Source organism: Miscanthus floridulus, chromosome 11 (assembly GCF_019320115.1).
Source record: "Miscanthus floridulus cultivar M001 chromosome 11, ASM1932011v1, whole genome shotgun sequence".
Taxonomy (NCBI): domain Eukaryota; kingdom Viridiplantae; phylum Streptophyta; class Magnoliopsida; order Poales; family Poaceae; genus Miscanthus; species Miscanthus floridulus.
Window position 1 is genome coordinate 97,438,353 of NC_089590.1, and position 17,296 is coordinate 97,455,648.

The 17,296-nt window shown below is 45.6% G+C and overlaps 1 protein-coding gene across 1 annotated transcript; it reads left to right on the forward strand.

Moving 5' to 3' along the window:
- The first annotated feature begins 12,558 nt into the window (after positions 1 to 12,558).
- On the forward strand, positions 12,559 to 17,056 carry LOC136492765 (uncharacterized). The gene is made up of 7 exons (XM_066488774.1): positions 12,559 to 14,401; positions 14,983 to 15,073; positions 15,279 to 15,436; positions 15,517 to 15,568; positions 15,724 to 15,806; positions 16,009 to 16,102; positions 16,273 to 17,056. Exons 1-7 carry the CDS (start codon positions 13,055 to 13,057, stop codon positions 16,857 to 16,859), a joined length of 2,412 nt encoding a protein of 803 aa, XP_066344871.1. The 5' UTR covers positions 12,559 to 13,054; the 3' UTR covers positions 16,860 to 17,056.
- The last annotated feature ends 240 nt before the right edge of the window (positions 17,057 to 17,296 follow it).

The following is a 17,296-nucleotide window of genomic DNA, read 5'->3' on the forward strand; positions in this document are numbered from 1 at the left end:
AAGGTTTTTTTCCTGCTCCTGTGCTTCACGCACCGCTTCCTCCAACCTCTAGAGCCGCTGTGCCTCTTCTTCCTTCTTTCTCTGGCGACTTTTGTAGGAAGGTCTGTCCTGAGGGAATCCATGCTCCCACGAGACACTTCCTTTGCCTCTAGTTCGGCCACCATGTTCAATAGTCCCGATGGCGTATGTCAGCTCATCCTTCTCTCTGTTGGGCCTGAACGCACCACTAGCAGTAGCTCTCTGAGCATAAAACAATCTTTCTGCTGCTTCTTGCAGTCTTGCGCCATAAACGCACTTCCTTGTCTCCTGGTCTAGTGTTCCCCCATGAGCGAAAAACCAATTCTTTGCACGTTCTCCCCACTCGAGTGATTCTGGTCTGATACCCTTGGCAAGAAGGTCTGCTTCCATTTTGTTCCACTTCTTAATGGTAGTCGGGTAGCCACCTGATCCCAAGTTATGGTGGTATGTCTTCTGTTGGGCATTACGTTGGTTCTTTATCACCCGACTTACACCCTCTTCCGAAGTCTTGTACTGTACAAACTCATCTCAATAGGGCCTCTGCTTTGAGATCGGGCCTGGGACAGTAAAATCTGGTGCTATGTTCTTCTTGACATACGTCGTGTATAGGTGTTTCTTCCAAGTCTGAAACTAGGTGGCCATCTTCTTCATTGCCCAATCCCTAACTCGCTCCTTCAATTTATCACCATCTATTATATTATCATAACCATCTGTTTGGAGCGTGAAATGTACCAAGACATCTTTCCAAATTAACGCCTTGTCATGATCGGAGACAAAACTGATATGAGGAGCATTGGTCTTCTTCTTCCATTCACGGGTACTAATCAGGAGCCGGTCCCGTACAAGGTAACCACAGTGGTGCACAAATTTCATTTTATTCGCCCCCCCTGTTCTCCTGTATCCACATTGAACTCTGAGATGATGAAGCGGCCCTCCAATGGCTTTTTGGGACCTCGAATATTTTTACTCTTCGTTGTAGTTGTTGATGTCGATCCAGAGGGCTACAAAACATAAACATTATTTTTAATGTCATGAGCACACATAAGACATATGATAATATATATAGCTAATAATAAAAAAATATACTTGGCCAATATGTTGTTGCTCATTTTGTTCAAGAGCTAAGTACCGACTCCCATCATCTGCATCCTCTTGCACGTTATTTTTAGCACCATCATCGCCGGCAACTTGAGTGCCAGTGTTGATCAAATTCATCATCAACTCCTCCTCATCCATGTTTCTCGGGTCGGCCATCTAGCTTCAAAAAACAAAACCAATATATAGTACGTCAAATCTTTGCTTACATGCGTAAAATCTACGAACAATATGCATTATTAAATCTTGCCCCTCGGTCACGGACGCAATTCGCCACACTAGGGCGAACTGCGTCGGTACTAGGGTGAATTAGGGCTATACATAAATGTCCGAGGGCGAATTGCGTCGGTGACTAGGGCAAACCATGTCGGTGACATCAACAGCGTGGTTCGCCCTGGTGTGATTGTTTAGCATTAACGATAACGATAATACGAATGTTGATCAACTAGGCCACGAGAGAGGGTGGTGTGACAAGAGTGGCGGTGCTCCACTCCGCCGTATATATGTCTGTACACATGGGTGAACGAGGGCGGCGGTGCTTCGCCGTATACATAGAAACGCATGGGCGAACGAGGGCGGCGGTGCTCCGCGATGTATATATACATGCATATGAATACAAATGACGTATATATGCGTGTCGACGCGGTGGCCGGTGTGCTGACGACGATGATGTGAGGCAGGCCGGCGTGCTGACGACGACGACGACGTGAGGCGGGCCGGGGCGGTGTCGGTGCGTGATGTTGTGATCCTATGTACCATGTGAACCATGTAGTCATTCATCATATGAGAAAATTCTATGCTGATAATGTAAGTATAAGTCATTATGAAATGTAAGTATATGTGTCTTATTGCTAATATAACCATTACTATTTCTGAAATGATAAGAATTTATTTTCTTCTTCTACAGGCGATCTCTGATGCTATGATATAAAGTTTGAAGATAGTCTTTCCGGAAAAAATATGTAATGCTCATATTACTTTAGCAACATTAATATATTATATCTGTATATTCAAAGTTCACAAATGAAGAAACGTTGAAGTTTTCCTTCATTGTCTGTAGCCATGCATGCAAGTCCAACCAAAACTGCTTACATCATCACATGTGATATTTTTTATAAACTAAAAAACGCTAGTTTACAAACTGGGTATCCAAATTAAGTTCCTATTTGACCATTATATATCCTACAACAAATCCTTCAAAAAAAAAGACCCTACATGAATATATTTGGATAAAATTTTGTTAACAAACATTGATCTATGAAGATAGAAAAAAATTCTTCTATTGAGCAAAGGCAGTGTTCTAGATTCATCAAACAATGTTCTAGTTTCCGGCCACCGTCTGAGAATGTACAAAGAGATCGACGAACTGATCACCTCGAGCTCGGCAGTGGAGGGCCTCGGGCACGGTGGAGGGCCACGGGCGCAGTGGAGGGCCACAGGCGCGGTGGAGGGCCTCGGGCGCGGAGGAGGGCGCGGTGGAGGGCCACGGGCACGCGCGGAGGAGGGGCACGGGCGCGCGCGGTGGAGGCCGCACGAGGAAGAGGAGGGCGGCGGTGTCACGGAAGGCGAACGGACGGCGGTGCGAGGAAGAAGAGGGCGGCGGTGTTCGACAAGGAAGAAGACGAGCGGATCGATCTGCGCCAGGCGCTGGAGGTTATATATCAGAGAGAATTACTCCCGGTGCCAGTCACCAACCGGGAGTAAAGGTCCTTTACTCCCGGTGCGTGTTACCAACCGGGAGTAAAGGTCTATTTACTCCCGGTGCGTGTTACCAATCGGGAGTAAAGGTATACCTTTACTCCCGGTTGGTAACACGCACCAGGAGTAAAGAGTTTTTTTGGTGGGCCACGAAACTGCAGCCCACCTTTACTCCTGGGTGGGCTTCCCACCCAGGAGTAAAGGTGGCCTGCAGTTTCGTTTCCCGCCTGTTTTGAGCAGACTTTTTTAATAGAAATATGGATTTTCTTGTTAAATACATAGTAAATTAAATAAAAGGCATAAAATTATTTTGTTAAAAATATGGATTTTCTTTTTCTTTATTGCAGATAGGAAAAATCTATAACCTAACTTTTTTTATTTTTTGTTACAATTATAAAACATAATGTAACTAATATTTATTATTTCGTTAATGCAAAAATGTAGTGTTTAATTAAAATTATTAAAACTATTGGTTTTGGACAGGAAATTTGTTTTCACATCATTTTAACGTTAATATTTTAATTTTTCATCACTCAGTATCCTAATTTACCTTTTTGAGAGAGAAATCCCACCAAATCAAACATTGATTTAATTTGAAACATGACATAATAAACATCTGAATTCACAATTATTATATAATATCTCAAACACACACTACATTAAATCACTATATCATCAAGTGGGCACAACAGTGAACTTCTTCTTTACGTATGTCCCTTGGTTATGATCGCTTCGTAACCATGGAGTGTCCTCATCATTTACCAAGATGCTAGGGTCTTTGTTCACTTTGAAGGGCGGAATTCGGTCATCTTTTTCATAATCTTCTGACATGTCCAACTTGTCCTCAATTCCCACGATGACTCTTTTCCCTGAAAGAACTATGTGGCGCTTTGGCTCTTTGGTTGAGTCATTATCGTTTTTCCCTCTTTTTGGTTTGGTAGACATATCATTAACATAGAACACCTGATTCACATCTTTGGCAAGGACGAATGGTTCATCTTTGTATCCAATATTACTAAGGTCTACTGTTGTCATTCCATACTCGTTGTCTACTGTTACCCCGCCTCCGGTCACCTTGACCCATTGGCACTTGAACAATGGGATCTTCAAAGTAGGTGCATATTCTAGTTCCTATATTTCATCTATGCGTCCATAATATGTTTGCTTATTCCCATTCGGGTCTATGGCATCTATGCGGACACCACTGTTTTAGTTGGTACTCCTTTTATCTTGGGCTACTGTGTAGAATATGTTCCCATTTATCTCGTACCCTTTGTATATGACGATATGCCATGATGGTTGCATAGCCAATAAATACAGTTGCTCATGGATGCTCTCATCACCTTGACATTTTTTTCGCAACCAACCGCCGAAAGTTTCCATGTGCTTACGCGTAATCCAAGCTTCAGTCTTCCCTGGAAACTCGGATCGTAAGAGATCCTTGTGTGTCTCAATATATGAATCTACCAAAGAGAAGTTCTATAGAACTGTGTAGTGCGCTTTATTGAAATAATCATCATCTATACCAATATATATTTTCCTCCCTAGTGTCCCCTTTCCGATTAGTCTCCCCTCATGTCTCGATTCAGGAACACCAATCGAGTCAAGGTCGGGAATAAAATCAACACAGAACTCAATGACCTCTTCTGTTCCATAGCCCTTGGCGATGTTTCCTTCTGGGCGAGCACGGTTGTGAACATATTTCTTCAGGACTCCCATGAATCTCTCTAAGGGGAACATGTTGTGTAGGAACACAGGACCAAGAGTGAAAATCTCCTTGACTAGGTGAACTAGGAGGTGTGTCATAATATCAAAGAAGGAAGGAGGGAACACCAACTCAAAGCTGATGAGACATTGAACCACATCATTCTGTAGTTTAGCTAGATCAGTTGGATCAATTGCCTTCTGAGAAATTGCATTGAGGAATGCACATAGCTTCACGGTGGCTAGACGTACATTTGGAGGTAGAATTCCTCTTAATACATCTGGAAGTAATTGCGTCATGAGAACGTGACAGTCATGGGACTTTAAGTTACAGAATTTCTTCTCTGGCACATTTATAATACCCTTTATATTCAAGGAGAATCCAGATGGTACCTTGATGTTGTTTAAGCATTCAAACATGATTTCCTTCTCCTCTTTGCTTAGAGTGTAGCTAGCAGGACGTAAGTAATGGCGTCCATCATCTGTCTTCTCTGGATGCAGGTTGTCTCTTTCTCTCAAACAACGCAGGTCATGTCGTGCTTCAAATATGTCCTTAGGCTTTCCATACACACCCATAAAGCCTAGCAGGTTCACACAAAGATTCTTCGTTAGGTGCATCACGTCGATCGAGCTGCGGACCTCTAGGACTTGCCAATAGGGTAGGTCCCAAAATATGGACTTCTTCTTCCACATGGGTGCGTGACCGTTAGCGTCTTTCGGAACAGGTTGGCTTCCATGTCCTTTTCCAAAGACGACTTTCACATCATTGACCATATCGAGTACATCCTCACCGGTTCGGTTGCGAGGCTTGGTCAGGTGGTCTGTCTTCCCTTTAAAATGCTTGCCTTTCTTTCTTACGGGGTGATTTGCAGGAAGAAATCGACGATGGCCAAGGTACACGACCTTTTGACATTTTTTCAAGAATACACCTCTAATATCACCGAAGCAGTGTGTGCATGCATTATATCCCTTGTTTGACTGTCCTGAAAGATTACTTAGAGCAGGCCAATCATTGATTGTTACGAACAACAATGCTCGCAGATCGAAGTATTCCTATTTGTACTCATCCCATACACGTACACCTTCTTTATTCCACAAAATGAGAAGTTCGTCAATAAGTGGTCTTAGGTACACATCGATGGCATTGCCAGGTTGCTTCGGGCCTTGGATGAGCACAGGCATCATAATAAACTTCCGCTTCATGCATAACCAAGGAGGAATGTTGTAGATACTTAGAGTAACAGGCCAAGTGCTATGACTACTGTTCTGCTCTCCAAAAGGATTGATACCATCTGTACTTAAAGCAAACCTTAAGTTTCTTGCGTCATTTGCAAACTCCGGGAATTCTCTGTCGATTGCTCTCCACTGGGACCCATCAGCAGGGTGTCTCAACATATTGTCTACCTTACGGTCTTCTTTGTGCCATCGCAACAATTTTGCATGTTCTTTGTTTCTGAACAGACGTTTCAAGCGTGGTATTATAGGAGCATACCACATAACCTTGGCAGGGATTTTTTTACGCGGACGTTCGCCCTCAACATCACCAGGGTCATCTCGCCTGATCTTATACCGCAACGCATGGCATACCGGGCATGCATCCAATTTCTTGTACTCTTTGCCACGGTACAGGATGCAGTCATTAGGACATGCATGTATCTTCTCTATTTCTAGCCCCATAGGATAGACAACTTGTTTTGCTTCGTAGGTAGTGGCGGGCAATTCATTGTACTTCGGAAGTATCTTCTTTTGGATTTTTAGTAACTCTCCAAATCCCTTGTTAGATACACCATTCTTTGCCTTCTATTGCAACAATTCTAGTGTGGTTCCCAACTTTTTCTGCCCTGCATCACAAGTTGGGTACAACAATTTCTTGTGATCTTCTAGCATCCGCTCGAACTTGATCTTCTCCTTTTCACTTTCACATTCTCTTTGTGCGTCACGAATGACCTGAGAAAGATCATCAGCCGACTCATCTTCTGCGGCTACCTCTTCTTCAGCTTCTCCCATTGCAATATCATTGAAGCACGCACCATCGGGAATAATATCATTGTCGTCCCATTGTTCTTCTTCATCTTCTTCCATTACAACACCGGTTTCTCCGTGCTTTGTCCAACAAATATAGTTTGGCATAAAACCCGACTTGAACAAGTGTGAATGAAGGGTCCTTAAGCAAGGATATTCCACCGTATTCTTACATATGGCACATGGGCAGCACATGAAACCGTCACGTTTGTTTGCCTCGGCCGCACGTAACAAAGAATGTACGCCGTCAATGAACTCTTGGGAGCGGCGATCAGCATTATACATCCAATGACGGCTCATCTGCATTACATGACATAAATATCATATTAAAACCTAGATCATAATTAATTATTTATACAACATACGTGCCACCACAAAAGATACAAATTTATGAAAGCATCGCTATAATGTAGACAATCCCAACTACCACTAAAAGAACTAAAGCTAAAATACATTTCAGGAGCACAAGGATTTCGCGACCAATCTCAACTAAAACAGACAGATCCCCCGATTGTGCAACATTTTTGGGCTTCTTCGGCTGGATCACTGCCTCATTAGCCGCCGTATCTGCCTGTTGTGCAAGATATTTTTGCACGAGTTCAACATACTCTTCCTCACAGTAGAAGCCTGAACATCGTCCACTGCCATCCCACTGAAATTAAAACAAAAAATTAGAACTTTAATCACAACCATCATGAAAATAGGTATAAACTAACCATAATCATTAAATACGATAAAATAACTCACATTGCGATCCGGACACTTGTAGAAGATACGATCCTTGTTGGGACCCTCCTTCTTCACTCGGTACTCCATCACAATCTTCGTCTCATCACGACACTTGCCGCATGGAATAAGAGGGAGGCCCTGCCTAAGTCGCTTTGGAAACCCATGAGAGGCCGAGGACCCGGAAGCAGTTGCCATCTACTCTCTATACTCATTTTTTAATACACTATAAATTTCTCCTTTTATAAACAAATAAAATTAAGAAACTATAAAATTATCTAGATCTCTAAACAATGATATTTTTAATGGTCATTGTGTTCTCGTCTTTTACTGTGGCAGGTAAGTAATTCACATGATATTTCCGCAAATTAACAGAAGAATATGAGTGTACACACATAACAGACTACTGCGACGATATCGGGACGTGTGAATAAATAATCATCCGTACTAGTTGACCTTGCTTATGTGATCATCTCGGCGAGCATTTCTCCACCGGACGGCACCATACTTGGCCACGGAAGAGCTCCAATTCTACGAGGAAGGGAACACAGTCTTCCACGACCGTTGCCGCTCTCCCTCGTAGAATCAAAGCTCCTCCTTGACGTCCGTTACCGCTCCGCAGAGAACATACTCGCCGAAATGAACACGGTCCGCTAGTTCAACTAGTACGGATTTTCTATAATTTTTTAACTATTTTCTAAGTTTTTCATTTCATAAAAAGTTAAAATAAAAAGTACCGTGATTGACAGACTACTGCGACGATATCGGGACATATGAATAAATAACCATCCGTACTAGTTGAACTTGCTTACGTGATCATCTCGGCGAGCATTTCTCCACCGGACGACACCGTACTTGGTCAAGGAAGAGCTCCGATTCTACGAGGAAGGGAACACGGTCTCCCACGACCGTTGTCGCTCTCCCTCGTAGAATCAAAGCTCCTCCTTGACGTTCGTTACCGCTCGACAGAGAACATGCTCGCCGACATGAACACGGTCCGCTAGTTCAACTAGTACGGATTTTCTATAATTTTCTAACTATTTTCTAAGTTTTTTATTTCATAAAAAGTTAAAATAAAAAGTACGGTGATTGACAGACTACTGCGACGATATCGGGACATGTGAATAAATAACCATCCGTACTAGTTGAACTTGCTTACGTGATCATCTCGGCGAGCATTTCTCCACCAGACGGCACCGTACTTGCCACGGAAGAGCTCCGATTCTACGAGGAAGGGAACACGGTCTTTCACGACCGTTGCCGCTCTCCCTTGTAGAATCAAAGCTCCTCCTTGACGTCCGTTACCGCTCGGCAGAGAACATGGTCGCCGAGATAAACACGGTCCGCAAGTTCAACTAGCTACTTTAACTTTCTTTCATGTAAATATGCAAGCTTGAAGTGATTTTAAGCTCAAATTGCTTACAAATGAAAAAAACCACAATAAAGAACCATATATATATATAGTGAACAAAATGAGATAAGACAATGGTGAAAAATGAGAGTATGAGATTGGTAACCTTTACAATTGAAGAATCGACGGAGAAATCGAAGAAATCGACGGAGGAATCGAAGAATGGATGGAGGAACAATAGAGGGAGGGAGGAAGCAAGAACACTATTGCAGTGAGCTTCAAAATGTGCTGAGCTCGGACTCGGAGAGGAAGGAGACGGCCGGAATATAAAGGGGGGACCTTTAGTCCCGGTTGGTGGCTCTAACCGGGACTAAAGGTAACTTTCCAACCCCGGACGCAGCCACGGCCCGGGAGTAGACCTTTACTCCCGGTTGGAGCCACCAACCGGGAATAAAAGTATATCTTTAGTCCCGGTTGGTGGCTCCAACCGGAAGTAAAGATCCCTGCCACCTCTGTCTGGCGCAGTAGCCGTTGGGCAGGGACCTTTAGTCCCGGTTGAAGCCACCAACCGGGACTAAAGGTATTTCTAGTCCCGGGGGCAAAAAATTCTAGGACTAGAGCCCATTTTAACCAAGGATCAAAGGTCTGTTCTCTACTAGTGCTTGCAGTGCATTCCACGTCTGCTGCTCTTTATTTTTCTCCTTTTGTGGTAACGCGTAAACTAGGAATGAAGCCACTCTTTCTCATCGTCGTGCCGGGAGGCCAAGAAGCCTATAGACAAAGTCGCTGCACCGGCACTGCCAATCATTGGCACGCATTTGCTGCGCTGCCTAGTTTAGCGCGTGTTTAGTTCCCATCTAAATTTTCAAAAAAGTGCTACAGTACCTATCACATCGAATCTTACGATACGTGCATGGAGCATTAAATGTAGACGAAAAAAAACTAATTGCACAATTTGGTTGAAAATTGCGAGACGAACATTTTGAGCCTAATTAGTCCATGATTGAACACTAATTACTAAATAAAAACGAAAGTGCTACAGTAGCCCAAAATCCAAACTTCGCGCAACCAAACACGCGCTTAGGTCTCAGGATGCAAGCGGGCCGCTCTGCAGACGGCCCGCACGCCGCCGCTCTGGCCGCAACCCTGCTTAGCAGGATTAGCAGGCGTCCACTTGTTAAAGCACTTAAGCCCACGCAGGTTTGGCGGTGGAGCCTGCTAAGCCGGAGCCCGCATGCATCAGTAAGCTAAAGCAAGCAAGCCCGTCCACTTGCAGACACCTATGGCAACGTCAAGGCGAGGCATGCAGACAACGTCTCCACTCGCTGCTGCTACTCTCGTACTCGTACGTGCTTCAACGTTCGTCAGTCGTGACAATGGCATCCGGCCGGCCGTGCTTCTTCTCTTAATTTCTTATCCACCTGCAGATCTGTGCGCTGATGAGCGGCGCGGAGCTGTTCGTGCGCGACGACCTGGGGCTCACCGACGAGCACACGAGGTGCTGTCCGGGTCGTCCATGAACATGTTCATGCTTGCCTCCATCCTCGCCGCCGGCTGGACCGCGGACGCCGTCGGCCGCCGGGGCACCGTCGTGCTGGCCAACGCCTTCCTCCTGGTGGGCGCGCTCGCCATGTCGCTCGGCGGCAGCTTAGCATCGCTCATGCATGGCTGCGCGGTTCGTCACCAGCGTCGGCGTCGGAGACTCGGAGTCGCACGAGGAGGAGCCGAGTCGCAGCCTCGCAGGCCTGTGCGGGATTTTGCGGGTTTTGCAGGCTGCCCGCATATGCTAGCAGGTCGGACTGCCTCGACCCGCAACAGAAAAGCAAGGCGCTCGTGGTTGTCCAGCGGCCAGCGGGCCTGATTTGCGGGGCAGGCTAGCGGGCAGGCCCGCGCCGCTTGCATCCTTATTTAGGTCCTGCCGCAAACTAGCTCAGTTGGTTAGTGTTTTTTTTTGGTTAAACATGTCCTCCTGAATTCAATTTCTTAACTTGACACGGATGTTCGTATTTTCTCGGATCTATTCTTTGATTTAGCGGCGCTATTCCTTTACTAGTGACAATGTGTTCGTCGATAGTGAGACGTCTATGGTGACTGGTTAATCTCGAATCTTTTGGGCAATCTCGAGTCTTTCAGTGGTAGGAAACGTGCTCGTCGAAAGCAAAATATTTATGTTTACTTTATCAATCTCGAGATTTATCGGTCTTGTCTAGTTCAATCCTTCAAACGTGTTCATAGGGCTAAGGTATGCGTGTATGTTTTCACAGAGAGCGAGTGTACGCGTATATGTGAACGTCTGCATTTGTGATGTATTTAAAAAAACCCCTTAGAGTCGGCCACCTAGCAGGGCAGTTGTCCTATCCCAACTTTGTTGACCATGGTTGAAGCAACGAAGAACCAACCACAAAGTGCTACTCCCTCGTTCAAGAAATGATACAATTCTAAAATGTTATGTCAAACGACCTAAAGTTGAACTAAATTATGTAATATCTTGTTCGCTTGATCGTATCAGTCATGCTTATCAGCCATGATACAATATTTTTCTCACACAACAAAACAATATCAGTCGGCTTATAAGCCACAGAAACCATCAAGCGATCAGGGTGTAAAATGGTAGAAGTAGTAATATTGATTATACTCAATAGGTACAATTAAATCGAAATAGATTTTCATAATATATATTTGAAGTCATACATGTAAATATTCTTTTCTATAGCCTCAGCAAACCTAAGATGGTTTGTGACTGGATCTCGAATTGCATCTTTTTATGACACAAGTAGTAATAAACAAAGTGATCAGCACTATACACGTCCTAATCACACGTTATCAGAGATTAACTTGATTTCTCCGCGATAATCTAACAGAAAACACCTGCGCTGCGTCGCAATTAGAAGGGAAAAAAAACTGTTGTTCTATACTAGTATGGGAGTCGTCCAAGTCAACGTGATAAGCTTGCATATGAGCTGAAAACAGAGGGGAGAAACTTACTATTCACACCGGGTTTGACTTTCCTCTGACCACCTCGTTTTTTTACTGTACTCACCTTGACGTCAATTCTCTAATTTCCGTCTTTCTCTGACACAATCTGCTGATGCACTCTAACTGCTACATTTCTTTTAATCAGTACCCCGTCCCAAAAGAGTGGAACTAGAGGTTTTGTCAGTGAAATTGACTCAAGTTTGAAGAAATTTATAGAGAATAGTATTGACAGTTACGTCTTTAAATATGTTTATTATGATAATATATATCATAATTAATCTAATAATGCCCATTCTATATCATAAATATTATTGTCTTTTAATATAACTTTGGTCAAAATTTAAATTATTTGACTTCTCGAACAACAACGATAATTGCATTATTTTGGAGACCGAAGAGTAAAACAGAGCCGTTCGATGTGGTCTCAACTTCTCATAGCGGTCTCATTTCTAGGCCAGCTTCATTCGCCATGCCATCTGTTTTTGCCGTTGTATTGTACTACTGGCCACCGAACGTGCGTCTTCCTTGTATTGTGCCATGTAGATGTGGCAGGTCTCATCTCATGACTAACCCAAGTTTCACTTTAATTATAAAAAAAAACCCAAATTTCACTTTTACCTCAACCCACTTGGAAATATATGGACAATTCCTTGGCTAGCTGGGCCTATTCGGCTGGTATTAAAGCCGGCTGATAAGTCGGTCTTGACTGATTTATTGTGAGAGAAAAATACTATAGATTCTAGCTGATAAGCCGGCCGATAAGTTTAAGTGAACAGGCCCATAGATCACTTTGATTTTATCCCAAATCAAACTTCTCTAACAAAAGTTCACATAAAAATATTTTTTGGCCCATGCTGATATCGGAATAACATAACACATGATCTTTGTGTGTGCAGCACATTTTGCTTGCTGGTCCCCAAAGCTAGTTAGCGGTGCTCGTAGGAGAACCACTATTGTAACGAGATATTTGCCCCGGGCCCCACCCGTCATCGTCGGTCCCAGGAGATCCTCGGCCGGACACTAGGGATCAGCACCTGGCACGCCTCGACGTGCCGAGCAGCCCGTCCGCGAGAGGCCAAATGGCGCCGTGCGTGCTCAGCAGTCAGCACCCACCTCCATCTCCATGGCTCCGTTCCACGTTCCACTTCCACCCCGTCGCTGCTGAACCACCGTAGGCGTCGGCTCCCTCCGTCTCTCCCTTCCCTTTCCCTCCCCCAGCTGTAGTGCGAAGGAGAGTGACGACGCCCCGCGCACGCATCGCAGTCGCAGCAGCAGTAAGGCACAAGCCGAGCGGAAGCTGTAACAACGACACGAAACCAAAAACCTCGCGTATAAATCCGCTCGCCGTTTGGGCGCGCCCCCCCGCTCCGGTCCGCTCGCCGCCGACCGACCACAGCCCCGGCCCGCCGCGAGAGTGGGTGGGTGGGTAGGTGGGTGCGGGGTGCCGGTGTCGGTGGGACGGCAATGCTGGAGGCGGCGCGGGGCATGCTGGATCCGGCGGGCGAGGGGGAGGCGGAGCAGGAGGAGGAGTTCTACGAGTCGCTGGATCGGATCCTCTCCTCTTCCTGCTCCTCCACCTCCGCCTCCGCCTCCGACGACGACGCCGACCACCGCCGCCGCAGCAGCAGGCGCCACCACCTCCTCCACCAGCACCACCACAACCCGCCGCCGTCCTCGCGGCCGGACGCGTCCTCCGCGTACGGCGTCTGGATCTCCGAGCCCACATCCGTCGAGGAGCGCCGCCGCCTCCTGCTCCAGCGCCTCGGCCTCGCCTCCGCCCCGCCGCCGCCTTCTCCTCCTCGCCGCTCGCCGTCGCCTCCCGTGTCTCCCCCGGCCTCGCCTCCGGCGCCCGCGGAGGAGCCCAGATCCGGCGGCGTCGGGCTCAGGAGGCCTCCGCTGGCGCGGAATCCCAGCTCCAGCGGCGGGGAGCAGCAATGCCGGATCCGGAACCTGGACGACGGCACGGAGTTCGAGGTCGGGGAGGTGCACGAGGAGGAGGTGGTGCGGGAGGTGGGCACCGGCCGCCACCTCACCTTCGAGGAGTTCGAGCTCTGCGTTGGCCGCTCCCCGATCGTGCACGAGCTCATGAAGCGGACCACCACCGCGGCCTCCGCGTCCGCCTCTGACAACGCCGCCCCCGCGTCCAGCAGGCCCCGGAGGAAGGCCGGGGGCGGCTGGCTGCGCGGAATCAGGCAGCTGGCGGGCACCGTCGCGTACGGGCGCCGCAGCGCAGACGTAGGGGACAAGGAGAAGGAGAGGAAGGAAAGGGAGGCGCGGCGCCTCAGCTCTGCCACCGATGACAGCCTCGATGGCTCCGGCTCGCGCAATGTCGGGAGGGTCCGGGTGCGCCAGTACGGAAAGGCGTGCAAGGAGCTCACTGGGATGTTCATGACGCAGGAATTGGCTGCCCACTCAGGCTCCGTGTGGTGCATCAACTTCAGCCTGGATGGACGATACCTTGCCACTGCTGGAGAGGATCGTGTGATCCATGTGTGGGAGGTGTCGGAGGGAGACAGAAAGGGCGAGTTGCTCGGGGAAGCTTCGGTGGCGAAGGAGAGTGGTGGTGGCTGTAGCCCGTTTCTCGCGGTTGTTGGGAATGATTCACCGGAGATCGCTGCATTGTCATTGTCCTGTGCTGATGGGGGCTACGTGGAGAAGAAGAGAAGGTCGAGGAAACAGAGCAATCGGAAGTCTGTCGGGTCTGATCATCTAGTTGTTCCGGAGTGTGTATTTGGTTTCAGAGACAAGCCAGTTTGCTCGCTTCTGGGACATGCCGCCGACGTCCTTGATCTTTCATGGTCCAAATCTCAGGTACGAATTCGTGATCTTCATCTCAATGTCATTTTTGGGTATTTTTTGTATTATAATTCTGAAACATCTCATTCAATAATTGCACAGACCAATTTTCTTCAGACAGAAAAGAAACACTTAATGTCTGTTGTGATGAATTCTAGTATGGCTGTAAAGAATACTGTTGTCAAATGGCCATAAACCAAATGAATGTACAATGTTGCAAGCAAATCATTTTTGGCATTTTGCTACATGGGAAATTGGGCATATGTCTCAGCATGTAACAGGAGATCTTGTTGCTGAGAACTACACTAATTATGCAACAGTACCTGGTGAATTTTCTTGCCGTATGTAATAGTTTGCGCATTACTTATCTGTGCAAATCTGATATTATTGACATGTCTGTTCGATAAAGAAAAATACAACATATTTATGTTCATCGCGAACCTTCCACTGTTATAAGAAGGTTACTGCCCTGCTCTTTTTAGGCCTGCTTCTTTTTGGCACTTTAGGTCTTATTAATGTTCGATCAGGAAACAGTCAGTACAAGTTATTGGCCACTACTGTCAGAAAATTGTTATGATTTACACCTTCTCTTGCAGTACTTGGTCTCATCCTCCATGGACAAAACTGTTAAGCTCTGGGACATCACTACCAGTACCTGTTTGAAAACATTCGCACATACGGACTATGGTGAGTTTTGTCACATGATATATCTCTATCCATTTGTTACAGTCTCTTCTTTTTTAATCCTTAAAAAGAAAGATGCATTTTAAGGCTTTGTTGTTGTTGTTGTAAAAAGAAAGATGCATTCCCTTTTATTCCTCAGTACAAATTGTTTCAACTTTGGACCATCCTGACAGATAATTTTGCTTCTTTGCAATCAAACTTTTGGCAGTGACTTGCATCCAGTTCAATCCTGTAGATGATAACTTCTTCATTAGTGGATCACTGGATGAGAAAGTTCGCATTTGGAATGTCCGAGATCGTAAGATTGAGGATTGGAATGATCTTCATGAGATGGTTACCGCTGCTTGTTATTCCCCTGATGGACAGGTTGAAGCAGTTCCTTTCTAGTACATATTTCTTTTTACTATAAAAATGTGCTTTGATTTTAATCTCTGTTGCCTTTGAAGGTTGCAATGGTGGGCTCTCACAAGGGAAGCTGTCATATATTTGATACATCTGGTATGACAGCCTTGCTCTCGCACATTCTGACTCATGTGCAGTTGTGCAGTTATTCTTTTTTTTTTCTAGAGATTTATACACTGACGAGTGATAACCTTGAGAGCTCCAGTTCCTCATATGATGAACTCATATTCATATTGGTTTAATCGTTGCAGAGAGGAAGCTTCAGTACAAAAGTCAGATAGATTTAAGAATTAGGAAAAAGAAGTCTGGCCAGAAGAAGATAACTGGCTTCCAGGTAATACAGCACAGAGCATCCATTTCCCCGCCAACTTCTTTTTGTTTGTTAAGAAAGGCACATTCTTATTTCGGACCCCACAAGGAAAACATCAATCTGACACCTCCAGTCTCCGTTTTTTTTTTTTTGAAACGAAACCTCCAGTCTCTGGTGTGATACTGTTGTCTACCACTGAGTTAAATATCTGTGTTCCTTATGACAGTTTGCTCCTGGAAGCTCCTCGGAAGTTCTGATTACTTCTGCGGATTCAAGAATACGTGTTGTTAACGGCGATGAATTTGTTCACAAGTTTAAAGGTAATGCCTCATTCTCCTGCCAATCTGCCATGGTAAATTGGAGATCAGTTACATGTATTATTTTCATCTAATATAAAGGACATTCCCTTGCCTTATGGAGCTGTATGGGCTTGTGTGGTAGTTCTGGGTTTTTAAGTTTACTTGGCGTTTGACTTTAATCCTTTCACCAGGGTTTCGGAACACGAGTAGCCAAATCTCAGCTTCTGTAGCTCCGAATGGGAAATACGTCATCTGTGCCAGTGAGGATTCTCACGTCTATGTGTGGAGACATGACAACAGTTCCCACCCTAGCAGGAGCAGGAGTGCAGTTGATGTAACCAACTCATATGAACATTTCCACTGCCATGGTGTGACCGTGGCTGTCACATGGCCTGGTGTTGAAACCCGAGGTTCGTTTGGATCTCGAAGCAGCAGGCACAGTGATTCAGATGGAGCAGTGAACTCTGGTCGAGACCTCCCAGTTGAGAACACTCAGCACAATTCTGATGCAGCTGATATCAGATACAATGAGAGCCCAGTTTGCGAAGGAATGACAAGCAGAAGCACCAGTAGACATCAAGGTGATGGAGCATCCACATCCTGGCCTGACGAAAAATTATCGTCAGCCAAGAGCAGCCCTGGTCGCTGCTCGTCCGATCTTTGCATGGGAGCTATGGATGTCCAGCGCCGGTCTGCGTGGGGTTTGGTGATTGTCACGGCTGGGCGGGGAGGCGAGATCAGGGTGTTCCAGAATTTTGGCTTCCCAGTTCAAGTGTAAAGCTAGCGTGAGATCATGCAGATAGGGATTTGTTTGGTTCTTTACTGTATAGATATCGGTTGGTTGTCAACAGTTTTACTGAAAAGTTCTCTCTGTTGCCCTGTCTCGTTGGATGCTTCAAGATTGTACTCCCAGAACCACACTATCATATGGTTAACACTGTCTCATATGGCACACATTACCTTAATCTGTTCGTATCTAATTTTCATACAAGTAATATATGAAACGAAAATATTTTCCCAAATTCATGAATTTACATTTTCAATTTTACACTTCCATACTTTCTGCATTTTTCCTATATTTCTGGTGTCTGATTTTTTGTTGTTATTGAGCCAACATTGACTAAAAAAATGAATCTGTCTTCTGTGAGTTGCCCTTTTAATTGTATATTGTTTTTTTTTTTTTTGTCTTTTGTGAATTGTCCTTTTAAGTGCGTT

What these genes read in the sequence shown, in the direction of transcription:
- LOC136492765 (XM_066488774.1), top strand. Translation starts at nt 13,055, where the DNA reads ATGCTGGAGGCGGCGCGGGGCATGCTGGATCCGGCGGGCGAGGGGGAG. An exon ending in TTTCATGGTCCAAATCTCAG is followed by an intron (nt 14,402 to 14,982) that starts GTACGAATTCGT and finishes CTTCTCTTGCAG; the next exon opens with TACTTGGTCTCATCCTCCAT. An exon ending in GTTATTCCCCTGATGGACAG is followed by an intron (nt 15,437 to 15,516) that starts GTTGAAGCAGTT and finishes TTGCCTTTGAAG; the next exon opens with GTTGCAATGGTGGGCTCTCA.